The sequence below is a fragment of the Hesperophylax consimilis genome, chromosome 10 (assembly GCF_061612785.1).
Source record: "Hesperophylax consimilis isolate HC1 chromosome 10, BYU_Hcon_1.0, whole genome shotgun sequence".
Taxonomy (NCBI): Eukaryota; Metazoa; Arthropoda; class Insecta; order Trichoptera; family Limnephilidae; genus Hesperophylax; species Hesperophylax consimilis.
In genome coordinates, this window is record NC_142845.1 from 5,142,199 (window position 1) to 5,157,198 (window position 15,000).

Genomic DNA, 15,000 nt, shown 5'->3' on the forward strand with positions numbered 1-15,000 from the left:
AGTAAAATGTCTTATAATAAAGTTATTTCTAATAATGCTACCACGTTCATTTTCCTGTACCACAGGTAAGGCAATCTCTGGTTCTCTTAGTGGCTCTGGCAATTCTTCATTCGTTTGTATACTAATATTATGCAAAATAGCACAAGAAACAATAATATTTGGAACAGTTGTGATTTTGTTTTGCAGTTTCCTGCTTAGGCATGCAAATCGCCTTTTCAAAACACCATTAACCCTCTCTATGATGTTTCTTGTGCTGATATGTGATCTATTATAACGCTGTTGTGGTGGTGTTTGAGGATTGAGAATCGGGGTAAACATGTAAGATGTTTGGGCATATCCATTGTCACCATAGACATATGAATATTAGTAGACCTGCCCTAAGTGATTTATTTATTTATTGTTTGTTTGTAAATATTACATAATACAATTAATGAACTTAAAATGTCCAACTAGGCGATTGCCCGTTTTAGGACATTCCAATATGATAATGTTTTTACATGTAAATTATGGTACATTATAGTGTTGACTATTCTGTTGTTAAAAAAAATACATATGTATATTCATATTCTAGAATACTTCCAGTTATATCACGACATATTTTACTATTATTTAGCTGACATAATAACTGAATTAACATAACATAAGCTGAATTAATAGATAAAAACAAGAAAATGAATTTGAAAATGAAACTGAATTGAAGAAATTCTATTGGTAAAGTAATACAAATGTATATTCATTTTTTTTTTTTTTACTATTGTTTAGCTGATATATTAAACTAAAGAAATATTAATATATAAAAAAAGGAAATGAAAAATAACAAAAAATAAAAAATGAAAGTAAAGAAGGAACTTTTCCTTTAAGGAGAAATATCACGAAGAATTGAACAATTTTCGAACTTTCTTTATGTAAAAATACAGTTCCTGTAATGCTAATATAATACCAATATAAGTTAAAATGTAAAGAAGAATGTAAAGAAAAACAAATTTTACAATTTAATTACTGTTTTTTAGCATATTCTCGCATTCAACTCTCCCCAAGACCAGAAGCCAATTGTTTACCTGCATACGCAGAATATTAGTACTCTTTGCCTTCCATGCATCAGGTATGAGATTGAGCAGTTTAGGGCCTAAGAATGAGAATTGTCTCTGTGCTAAAGATGAGGAAGTGGTGGGCGGAACTGTTGGGTTTTTTTTTGCATGTCTTGTATTATGACAGTGGTTTACGGAAGCTAAGTAGTGCCTCTGTTTTTGAGTATGTAAAATGATTTTCCTCATGTATAATTGTCTTACATCAAGAACACGAAACTCTGCGAACAATGAATCGCTGGGGTGAAAGGTTTTTTCAGTATGACTCTTATAAGCGATTTCTGGGATTTAGCTAAGGGATCGAGTATGGTTTTAGCACAACCTCCCCAACCTAAGGAAGCATAGTCTAGTATGGAATTGCACATTGCAAAGTAAATTCGTTTCAAATCATTTAGACATAGAATATTTCTTATTGCTATAAACAGATGTGTAAGTTTCCTGACCTTTGTGGAAGTAAAGGCTATGTGTTTGTCCCATCTCAGAAATTTATCAATGATAATTCCTAGGTATCTTATATTGTCCACACATTCTAAGGTATTGCATTTACATGTAATAGTGTCGTAACAATGGTGTATTCTAATGTTGTATTCTAATTAAAAGCGTATTATCCCCACTCCCCATACCGGTTCCATTGGAGCCGGCTGTGCTCGCGTATGGCCTCAAGTGAAATTTGAAAACGTGACGTCATCGTTCTTGTGCGAACTATGGTCGAGGCATCATCGGTTCATTTTACGAAATAACACTGCAAAATGTTGACTTGTGATATGAAAACTTGTAAAAATAGATGTGAAAAAGAGAATAAACCCAATTGTCGTATTACATTCCATAAGTAAGCATTATTTTACTTTATTTTAAGCTTATTCACACCGTATTATATGGATCAGTTTTAGAAACATATACTATCACATCACAATGTAGCGATTCTCAAGTGTGCTCATCGTTGTTTACTGGGGTAAGTAAATTATGAAACATTTGTAAAAGTGTCTTAACTAAATACTCTGAAACTAACTACGACTCTGAAAATAGAAGCTGCCTTACTTTGCCGAATTTGGACTTCGCAAATTAGTTCATAACGTGGCGAGTAATTTGCGCTCCCATGTAAAAATGTCTATTCATTCAAAAGCAGATTTTACTTTTAAGAACTAAATGGTGATATTATAATGCGAGATGCCTATTTACTGTCAGATTGATTTATTGACGAATCACAGTCAGCCTTACCCCCTTCGTTCTTCAACAGTTGATTTTACCCCTCGCCATTATCTTCTCGTCTATTAATTCCTATGTCTGTGATTGTCACCTAACAGTATACCACTATTTCTTAGGTTACCCTCTTCAAATCGCATCCTGCATCGACTGTTGGTAAATATACGCGAATCATGTACAGAACCTGGCCATCTTGTCACTATGTCATATATTTCCATATGTGGGCTGCACACAATCTGAACATTTAAAGAAAAAAATCCTTTTCTGTTCCGATAAACTTCTCCATTTTCCCTCCTTGGGTTCTTGATTGGTACATGTGTACAATCTATAGTACCAACAACGCCAGGAAATCCAGCCTGTTGATAAAATTTTCTTTTAACATCTGACCTCTCGTCTACATTGGGAAATTTAATGTAGTGTCCGATTTTCAATGCAAGTGCTTTAGATATTTTAGTAACTATTCGAGATACCACAGCTTGACTCAGTTTGTGGAGATCTCCACATACAATCTGCAAACCAAACAAACAAAATCATATAAATTGTTTGTGTTAAAAATAAATTATTAGAAGGTAGGTATGGGTCATTCCGCCGTTTCGTTCAAATTTGCCTGTTTCCGCGGATTTTTTTTTTTTGCCTTTTTACTATATATTTTTATAGAAATGGGTTCCCGTACCTATCAGATGTATAAAAGTGAAAAGGGCACCTTTGTGCGACACTTGGATTCGAAGAAAATTGATGGAAGGTAATGAAGGTGTGGATGGTAATGAAAAACTGTTGGATGGTCATTTAAACATTTGGATGGTAATGAAGTTTGGTAATGAAATATTAATAGATGGTAGTGAACATGTTTAAGGTTCTTAAAATGTCTGTGAATAATGAAATTTGAATAGAAATTGAATAATAAAATAGATTTCAAATCATGCTAAGTATCATTTGACGTGGTGAGCGGATTAGGAAAAAGAAGAAAAACCTATTATAGTGAAAAACTAAATGCTTTATTCAGACTTTTGAACATTGGAGACAAGAAATACATTTTTTCATACGTAATCAGTTCTGCTTACTTATGCTTTTGCAATATCTGTATGAATTGTTAAAAAATAATGGAAAAAAATATCAAAATACAAATTAAGAAAAGGCAGCTGGAACATCAAACCCAACACAACTAAAATTTTCCTATTATACTACTTACCCAGAAATTATAAGGAATAGTCAAATTCTTTATAATTACGTTTTATAAGTAGGTTTGTACACAAGAAATACAAAATTTTCACATTCCTAAGCAAACATTGTAATATTTGAAAAATAGAAATAATAAAAATAATAATTAAAAATAAGAAAAAATCAGAAGTCAATTGAAATGCAGTTTAAAATAAAATCAGAGATACTTAAAACAAACACAACATATGTAACTAATAAGTACAAGATAAAAGTCTTACATCTAAATAGGAACATAATATTTAAGGAACTTGAGATCATTCTTGTGAAAGTTTTTGCTGGAAAACTATTTCAAATCAAAGTTCGGCAAATTTTTGAAAGTGAATTGTCCTCTTTCATTCTCATCTGGATCTTGCAAGCGCTGAAGAATTTGTGATTCCAAAATGAAATCGTCGTCACTAATTGTTGACCAGACAAATTTTTTGGAATTCCCTTGAGCTTTTTTCAAAAAAATTACTTTGTACTCTAGTGTGTACTCATGTTTTCCAATAATTTTCCCAATGAAATGATGTGTCGTGTTAGTTATTTTATATTGAACCATTATCCAGTCATCTAAGTAGTATTTGAATGGCGCCTCCTTATCCTCTTTGTTGGTTTCCTCGTCAATGTCCATGTGTGGGAGTTCCACAGTTTTGGGGGACTGCTGTTTTGATTCATCGAAATCAGGATATTCTACTCTTAGGGATCGGATGAACTTCTCGAACTCACATTGATCGAAAGGATTGAATTCTTGCGTACTATTTTTATAAAGGGAATAATGCTGATAGTCGAACGGGACGTTTGAGAGTATTTTCACTTTACATTTCTTTTCTATAGTTTTAGCAGGCTCTGGCGTTGAAGCAATAGTATCATCCAAAAACATGGAGCCGTCGAATTCGCTCAATAGCATATTGTCATCAATATTATTGAAAATAGTAGGCGAGTCAATTTGTAGGCTTAAGTTTTCAATATTCATGTCAACTGTGACATCTACCCGTCTGGCTGTCTACATAGTAAAGTACTCCTGTATGAAGAGAGACTTGTCCTCGGCTGCCACCAAAATGAAAGGACTGAATTTCTTCATGGTATTTCAACCAATAGTTCTCGCTAAAATCAACATGTATGAGAACCTCCGTGTCTGTCAGATTATCTTTCAATTCTCTGATAGCGGAGTACTGCATTACGATGTTTCGTGTGTGTTTTAAGAAAACATCCATGGTGGCATCTAACTTTTCGATTATTTTACGAGGGTTGTCCTCGAGCTTCTTTTTAGTTGTTATGGTTTTCATTTTCTGGATTCCATCCTTTCCCCTGTAGGTTTGTTTTTCTATTGTCCACTCATAGTAGTTAATGTTTGTGCTGTTATTAAATTCTCCGTAATTATATCATTGAATAAAAAAATCGATTTTCAAATAAAAATTCGCAGGGTAAATTTTAACAGATTGTTTTTCCATATCAGTAAATAGATAAAACGAAAATATGTATTTCACCAAAACTGAAATTGTCCGACGCTAGAACGCAAGAAACTGCTTTTATTGATAATATTAACTTTTATGAACCCCCAAACATGGTCCCAGATGCACGTAAAAATAACCCTTACAAATTTATCATTACCCTCCACACCTCTAAATTACCATCCGGCAAAAAATTTTACGATACGGAAGGTAATGAGACGGAGGGTAATGAGGTTTTAACAATCTTTCCTTAATAACTCGCTTAATAATGACATTACAAATCTTTATGTTTCAATAAAAAATAGTCCGACTAATTATAGTTTATAGGTTCATGATTCGAATTTTTAAAACATGTACTTACTTTAAAAAATGCTGGAAGGTAATGATGCCTGGTCGGTGACAAAGTCGTTTTCGAGCACGGAGATCGCAGATATTTCTTTATTCAGCGACGCACGTCCTCCCCCGTCCAGATATAGCGGTATACTGATTAGTAACGGAGGCGCGGGGTGGGGTACAGCTGACGAACAGTGACAAACACGGTCACAATTTTAATTACCGCTTTGGCGGAAGACGACAGCGATTTTTTCTGGACAAAAACAAAATCTCAATTCTTTCTATGATACAGTAACTTTAAAAATAAATTAAACACCAATAAATATGCAAAATTAGTTGTACATTCAGGTCGATTAATGAATGTAGTGATTTTACTAGTGTAAAATGTTCTTATTTATTGATCAATTTACCGGTCCCTCATTTACACGGGGAAGGTAATGAGATTTTAGCATGTTTTTTGTATACCATAAAGTTATTAAGTAACAAATGCCTAATCCGGTAAATACTACTTTTTCCTTTTTTAAATAACTACATTTTCCAATAAAACTTTCTTGAAAAACATTATTTTTCATATGACTTTTTTGCAAGAACATGCGATTTGAACGAAACGGCGGAATGACCCGTATACATATATTTGCTTGCATCACAATACCTAGGTAAATAAATAAAGTTGTACCTAGCCATGTGTATTGTGTACTCACCTGAAAGTTCCCTGTGGCATAAAATCTCACTGCTATGAGAAGTTGCAACAGAGGTGGTATTGGAAGACCTCGGTTATTGGCACTCGGTGTTAAATTCAAAAGTGGCAAGAGGACATTTATGATTGTATCTTTTCTAAATCGAAATCTTCTTCGGAATTCCACATCATCAAAATATTCCAGCGGATTTTCTGCATCCCGTAAATACCGCTTTGTAGGACGATATTGGTACAAATCTTCATAAATGTAGTCAATAAAATCATGGAAATTATTCATTATGCTAATTAACCTCAGAAATAATGTGGCTGCGCGCTGTTAACAAGCTTTGAGGAGGCCTCAAGGTAGATCGCGATGTACCTTGAGTTTGACAGTTCATTACTCGACTCGACTGAGGAATTTGCTCAAGTCGAGGATAGTTTTTTCAATTCTGCATACCAACTTTATCCTTGAGGTTGAGTCGAGTCACAGTCGAGTGGAGGAAATCTCGAGGAACCGACTATGCATATGGGTGTTAGCTTTAGGTTATGGCTTTAGGGATGGACTGAGCACCAGGAAAAATGGAAGCAATATGGACAGAATTACTGTAAATCCATCGAGTCACTGTTACATTGGATTGCGACATTGCCAGAGAAATAGAAAAACCTCGAGGCATTCTAATAATTTATTTAGTTTCCATACCATGCAACTTCTTTGGGCGTATTATAGCTGACGCTTGTATATGCAATCACTTTGCAACTTCTGGTGAAAAAATTAAAGTCAAAAAAACTTTGTGATTTTTTCTGCACACTGTTTCACACATTAGCAGTAAGTATAACACGTATAACATCACCCAATGATCGTCTTCCGGTTAAAATATTCATCATTGGAACCATCAGGAAGAGCAAGAAGAGTCAAAATTGGACCTTCATCAAGATTACAATCCTTATGAATTCATAAACTCATTTTAGGCCTGTTTTGTAGAAATGATTTAGAATATAATTAAAAATAACATACCCTCAAATATTTTTCACCAGTTTTCATACAGCGGTGAGTTTAAAAAATATTAATGTATCTCAAGCAATGTCTAAAGTGGTCTATGGCACAGTTGTATTTGAAAATATTATTGGAATTATGAAATGGCAACTTGTCAAAGATAACCAATTTTGGGGCCTCATATGAGTATCTCTTGTTCAAGAGAGTTAAGAACAGGATAATTAATCACAGTGATTCATAAGAATGGTTATGATTCAGAACGAGAATAACTAACCTAACTAATAACTATCTTCTGGCCAATTTGTTCGCTTTTGGGAACAACTCATATGGTCTCACAGACTCCCTGCAGGTATCAGACGGTTCACTCGGGTGAATGTTCACTCGGGTGAATGTTCACTCGGATGAATGTTCACTCGAGTGAATGTTCATTTTTGTTTCATTCCGCGTTCACACGACACATACAGAATGAAATAGAAATTAACGTACATCCGTCCTTTCCCACTACAATGTCGTTGAACGAAGTTGTGCGTGTTAGAATTCGTTTGATTTGTGATCATTTGATCAAAGAATTTACTAAAAAGAACCAAAGAAAACGTCAATGGTAGTGGGTGCGGCCATGGAATTTATTGAGAAACATGTTTTTTTTGTTTTACATTAACCCCACACAGGAGGCCGTGAGGAAAATAATCCCTTAGTGCCTATGTCATCTTTGGGAATGCTGCGTGGATGGTCTTTTTAAGGAGAGGAAGTTCTGGGAAGGAAAAGGTATGAGGGGTGGGTAGGAATCTAGGGATTAGCGAGTCCAGGAGTGACACATAGTGGGCAAGCGTATCCTGAACACACCTCCCCCGATGAAGCCGGCCACCCCTGCTAAGTCACCAAACGTAGCGAACCATTTGGGGTAACCCATTGCAGGTGTTGGTAATCCTACAATTGGTTTCCAGGGCGGCGGTACCCAAAACCGCCTCCCGAATTGGTAAGAATTGAAAAGAAAAAACAAATTTACATTGGTGTCAAGAAATATTCTTTATTATGTAATTTTTTACTCATACTAGCAGTGTTACATTATACATCAAAGAGAAAAAAAGTACTGGAATTATTAATGTGTAGCAACTTAACCAAAAGATAAATGAATAATATGAGAATCTTATTAAAATATAATCTTTTTGAAAGTGTTTTTCGGATTTGGAAACATTTCGAAAATTAAATAAAGAATCATGAATTAATACGAATCAAAATTTGTTTGTGATAAAGTTGAAAAAGAACCAAGCACACTGCTATCATACGCAAAAACAAAAAGATATTTGAACAAGATATATTACTTTTAATAAAGAGGAATATAACTTACTATAAATTTCCTATACGTATTAGATATTAGTAATATCAAAGATAACACTGAGACACAAACTGCATCGTGTTTCCTTATTCTGTACATTAGAATTAAACGCTGCACTTGTCGAAAAACACAAAAGATCTCAGGTTTCTATAAACCAACCAAATTATAAACTTACTTACTATTATAGTGATGGAAGTTGATAGTGTTGCTACTAGCTACGTCTCATTATGCCTGCAACGGGGATACATTGGTCACGAATTAAGGCCATCATTAGCAATTCTCACAAATCAATGGCAACACAAGGAATAGGGATAGATTTTATGAGCAGAGTTTGCCACTACAGAAGTTATGAAAATAAAGGAATTTGACAGAATAGTTACCTACCTAGGTAATAAGTACCTACTTTTGAACTCATGGGTGGACTGACCATGAAGCATTACAGAACTACAGAACTTTTGTCATACCAGATATAGTGAGATTATTTTACTCCATTGAAGTAATTATTTATAGGTTTATTAGATACATATAATGGATTGTAATCATGATATAAACAATAACTTGTGGTCTCCAAATTCTCACTACTTTCCGTGACCAGTAATTAACATTTTAAAAGGGAATGGTGCTGTTTTCTAAACTATCTCAGGCCAATTAATCGTAAGTCCGCCTGTATTTTTTTGCATTATGTTTCTGTCCAGCAATTTATGTTCTACTAGGTAGTTTTCAAATTAAAAAGTCACCATTTTATTATTTTCTCATGCTTCCGAACAGTGATATTGAAAGCAATAGTTAAGTGTCCAACAAATTATAATAGAGAATGTTGAATTATTTATAATACAGAATATGCCTCAGAATTTCAGAGATTAATTAATTTGTTTGTTGTCCACAGTACATGTTTTTCCAACGGCATGCAGTCAATTCTGTGAATATTTTATTATAATTATATAGCTGATATATAATTGATTATAATTGATATATAATTATATATCTTCAAAGTGTTGAATACTTGATGGCTTGAAACTTTTGGTAGGGGAATTTAAAAAAAAAAGTTTAAATTAAGCAAATGCTAACTGAACTCTTAATATTTGAATATAATATTATGCGTGCGTTGGAAAGTTATTTGAAAATGGGCTTTTTCATTGAAAGTCAATGTGAATATTACTAGAAGGGTTCATTGGTCAGAATACACCTCTAACTAGCATCTACTGTTTTACTTTACAAGCCCGGTGACCGGCAGATTCTTCCCGTATGGACAAGTCAAACTTCTTTATTATTTTTGCAAAAAATTTTAAGGAATTATTAAAAATTAAACCTAATATTCTCAGAGCATTTTCGATAATAAAAAAATGGTTAATAGATTGCTGATACACTAAAAATTAACATGCGCCAATAAATGGGCGTTCTAAGCATTCTGATGTAACCATATAGCTCCGATAGTTTTATAGTAAAGGTTTAAACTGAATTTCAGACATTTAAAATTCATATTTTAAGTACCTCAAAGCATCAGAAATTCACCACGATAGCAGTCATTAACAAAAATTGTTTTTTTTTTCCATTTAGAACTATCATCACTCTTAACCTTTCTTAATATCGGTCATAATATGTGTTTCGATGGGAGAAATTTTGTTTGTGTATAAGTAAAATAATTCTGTAAAGGTAAATAAAACTGGCTCATTGACTTTTGAAAGATGTACAATTAATAATAGTTTTTTTATATAATGTATTGTCCATACGGAAAGCAAATCTCTGAATATAATAACATGACAACAAGCTAAAAGTATTTTGATGAAACATGGAATGAATTATTATTTTATTGATTTGGATTTTTAAAAATATGACTTTAAAGGTTAATAATATATTTATTTGTAAAGTTTTCCAGGTTGGAATAAAGTGGTGGTTTTTTAGAAGGACACTTTTTGTAATAACCTGTGATTGAGTTGTAATTACAATAAATTAATATTTTGGCAAAGTAGTATAGTATGTTGAGGTTTTTATCCATATTTTAACAAACAAATATTGATAGAAAATTATATCTTTAAAACAGCGGTTTAAAATGTTAAAATTAGACAAAAAAAGCAAGATAATAAGTCGTGGGAGCTGTTAGACAAGATCCTAGATGTTTTTAATTAGAAATATTTCGATCCGTTTGACTTTAAAATAACGTTTTGCCTCGAATTACCTTTGTAATAATGAACAATGTGTCCTAATAAAGTGCAAAATACATTAAATCTCGTGTGATGGAACAATAATTGATAAAATGTGCAATATTAAAAACCCTTTGGAGGCATTACATTAATTAGCTAATTTTGCATTAGAATAATAATGTTACATTATAAAATATGTACATTACGCTATGGATAAAAGTCACATTACATGCAGATCGAGAGGATTTTTATCCAAAAGGTTTGGCACAGTACCTCGAAAGATTTAAAAATTACATATCTTCTAGATGAATCCATTGTTAGACAATATTATACCAGGTTCTAATTAACAAATATATTATTAATATATAAGGATTTATTTGATCAACCTACAAATAGATACATGAAGGCTAGCATAGTTAGTTTAGGGTGTAATATTTATAAGTGTTAATGTCTTATGTCCTAATATTCTTTATCAATAAGCTTAATCACAATAAAAAGCTCTATGAAATCTAATAACTTTTATAATAATAAGGTTATAGATTAAATTTAAATGGTGAGTCCCATTTAACAAGCAATACAGAGTTAAGAGGAAATAAATTAAAACAGAGATTGGTGATTGTCAACTTGTCATACTTTGCTATATTGAGGACCCAAGAGCGACTTAGCCACTATCCACCATTCAGTGTGAGACTCAGTTTGGATATTGGTGGAAGTGGCACGACTCAGGTGATGAAATAAGATGCCAAGAGCTCTGGACCCTCCATTAGGATCTAGCTAGTAGACACCATTGTTGGGAAAAGATACGCCACACAGTTATCTTAAGCACGGTACAAAGAGAGGATATACATTACATAGCACTTTTAATTATCTTATCCTTATAATTCCAATCAAGATAAAATAGCCAAATCCTAAAACTTTATCTTCTATAATAATATACCAAAGACGATTTAAAGAATTTACTCTAATTAGTGTAATTTTGATAATTGTAAAGTTTTCATCGGATTCTTAACAATATGAAAGATATGAAAACTATATAGTATTTATATAGAAAAAGGCAGTTGATATAGTTATTATACAAAAGACAACCTTAAAATACTTCATATCATAACATTTAGTATAAAAGTGTTTGACGTAAAGTTACCAATTGGAAAAGTTACCCAACAGCATTAAGAAAATAGAATTTTTTTCTTAGAAGAATTGAAAAATGCAAACCCCTTTGTTACTGAATAGCAAAACACACATCTTCCTTGCAAGCCTTCCAGTACAGCATACCGTTCTTTACATAATATACACCTACCATTGTTTAGAACGGTCGGCGCCAAATCAATACCATTATTCATATGTGTGTATTTATGTATGTCATTAAAATTCAATTATTCATTTATTCTCGGGAATCAAAAGGGTTGCTGCTATTCCCAAAAGAATATTCTCTAGAGATTTATCTAATTAAAAAAGTGAATCTCTACAGAATATTGTGTGTAAAAGTTAATAATTTACAGAACAACAAAGTTTCTAATACTTCAAATAAGTTTATGAGATAAAATTAACTTTGCAGACTGCTAAAAAATTGCATTTCAATTCTAGTTAATAAATCAGATAAAATTAAAATTATTTAACGACGACCACACAAGAAAAGTGCAATGGAAAATATGAGTCTATAAAAATGAGATTCATAAAATAAATTACTAAATCAAAAGAGAATAAATGTTGGAACTGAAGTAAACTATCTAATGTCACTCTGAATTACACTAAAACTTAAGGAATGTTATGAATTGCCTTCAAGGCTATAATAGATACATTAGTTCACTTGTTACAAGTATTAAAAGGTGACACAACTTGTGATATTTAAATAATAACTGAAAATAAAACTTTATCTAACCATACTTTAACACTATGATAATTAAAAAAAATCTTGTTATGTAGTACATAAAAGTTTTTTTTTTTTAAATATCTTCAAATGAAATTGAGATTCTATTCTACAAACTCCCTTAAAAGTATCAGTATTTTAATATATTATACTATATAAATGTCCACGCTTGGTATAAATGTTAGTAAGGCTACATATTACCAAAATGTCTAAATAGGTTCTACGTAAATAAAAAATGTATTGGTCAAGAAGTAAATTTCATTTGGAGAACAGAAGATATAATTTATGTAAAACTGAAAACAAACATGACATTAAATGGCAGGTGGATTCAAATAAATAAAATCCATTTTTTAGTAAATTTATGCATGTCTATATTGAATGAATTTTTTTTTAAACAGTTTGTTAAATAATGTTGAAGAATTATTGATGGGTAACAAAACAAACATAAATTTTATGTATGTATACAGATATATTATTAAAAAATATTGTACAATAACAAATAAATAAATACATAATATTGGCCAGCACAAGAAAATATCGCCATACAAATATAAACCAAATATTATTATAATTATACTAAATGTAATAAAGATTAGAATAATAATAATAATATTCAATCCATTTATATGGCACCTCTTTCGGGAAAAATCACCTCAATGATTAAGTTGATGAAATAATGATAAAAATACTTATATTACAAAAAAGGATAACATCATTTAAGTACTAAAGACAATATAAGCGATTCTTAAACCAAAATTTTGAAACAGAAAAATCGGAAATTCTATAAAAAAATTCTGGTCACATCTAGAACTTGAACCCAGGACCCTCGTCTAGCCGGGGCGCCGCTCTACCAACTGAGCTAATGGGACTATAACTCATTCGCTCATATTTTTAGCTGTAAACTTCAAATAAGAAATACCAACATTATCTTCAATTTCTCACCGCACATCTTTTATTGGCTGCTATCTTTGTGAAATACGGCAAGGCGAGGGTCCTGGGTTGAAGACTGTATCTTTTCTGTTTCAACTTTTGGTTTAAAAATCGCTAATATTGTCTTTAATAATTAAATATTACAATTTGAGATTTTACTCATTAAGTTATTCCAAAAATAAATAAAGATAACAGTGTTAATTATGTCATATAAGTAAAAAGAAAAATGTTTTTATTTGCAATAACTCGCTCTTTTTAATTTTTATTTTACAATACATACATAAATAATATTTAAAAAGAAATTTTATTTCACTTATTAGTAGCTAAAAAAATTATTCATTTTATAAAGATCTCAATCATAAGGAAAGCGGATGATTAAGAAATATGAACAAAAATCTGTCAAAAATATTGTTCTTTAACATTTCACTTAAGTTAACTAAAAATAATGAGTATTCTTAAAATAAAAGATTGGCTAGGAGTAAAAAAAAAAACAAATTTAGATCGCAATTTTTAAGATCAAAAGTTTCACTTGAGTGGTAAAAGTCACAAAATTACAATCACCAAATTTCCGTCATTAAAAAGTTAATTGAAATTCATAAAAATATTAAAACAATAAATTTTGACATAAAAATAAAAACATAAATTTGACACAAGAGACACATTATGAGTGATAGTAAAATACATTAGGTACTGAGACAGAAAGAGTATTGAATAAAATAAAATTCAGAAAAATATAGTAACTTATTAGAGAAAGGAGAAAAATTGGAATGTAAACAAATCCATTAAAAGTTGAATTAATTATCAGTAAGAAACTAGAAATTATTTAAGTAAACAAAGCCTTTGAGAGATACATACACAGTTTTACCAATCATGATGAAACGACTTACAAAATAAGAATTGCCACCAAAGTGGTAATATAAGTCAAAAGAATGAAGGTTCATAATAATTATAATGAGAGATTTTAATCTACAATATTAATTTTAATACTCGTATAGTGTAATACGAAATTGTGTATTTTATTAAACCAAAATTATGGGAATCTATCTTCTCTGCCATTCTTGTGAAATACCCACACAAGTTGTAAAGAGCCACTTCAGTGGAGAAATATTTTAAATCACATTCAAAATGATTCAATTCATTTCATCCTATAGCAGACAGAATGTTAAATATTCTATTGAAGATCACCAGCAGGATTAAACAGCTCCTGTATTCTTCCCAGAGACTATCTCAGCCAAAAGTGTGAAGTTAGTCAGAATGTTTCTAGGACTGGTGTTTATGGCAGTGAAGAGGGTTCCACCGATATCCCACCCAATAGTTAATGGTTCCATCACTGGTGATAATCACGGCCCAAAGTGTGAAGTGAGCTATTCCACCATTGGTGAATATTCCATTTTAGAGTGTGACATGAATTGATGGTTTCACACTGGTTCCAGACCAAAGTGTGAAGTGAGCTGTCCCAGCAAAAACCCGGGATTAAAGTGTGAAATGAGTTAATAGCTTCACACTGGTAACTATCCCGTCACAAAGTGAGTTGTTCATTCCACGACTGATGAATATTATGTAGTCATATAGCCCGTCTCAAAGTGTGAAGTGAGTGAAGTAGACTGCTCCGTTGAGGTCTAGACATGCTGGATGTACTCGGGGTTGAGGAAAGAGAAGCCCATGAACTCGGTCTGGTCAAGGTTCATCATGAAGAGCTTGTCAGTGGGGGTGAGGTCGGTCTTTTCGCTTGTGAACTGCTTGTCAAAGTTGCTGACATCCTTGCGATGTTTCTGGAAGTAATACAT

The 15,000-nt window shown here is 32.0% G+C and overlaps 1 protein-coding gene across 2 annotated transcripts in view; it reads right to left on the reverse strand.

The window, feature by feature from the left end:
• Positions 1–7,946: 7,946 nt before the first annotated feature.
• Positions 7,947–15,000, reverse strand: part of LOC149420215 (protein kinase C, brain isozyme-like) — a 610,992-nt gene continuing 603,938 nt past the window's right edge. For both annotated transcript variants that reach the window (XM_089636531.1, XM_089636532.1), the window contains exon 14: positions 7,947–14,985. In XM_089636531.1, coding sequence (XP_089492657.1) covers positions 14,833–14,985 — 153 coding nt within the window. In that variant the 3' untranslated portion in view covers positions 7,947–14,832. The remainder of the gene's footprint in view (positions 14,986–15,000) is intronic.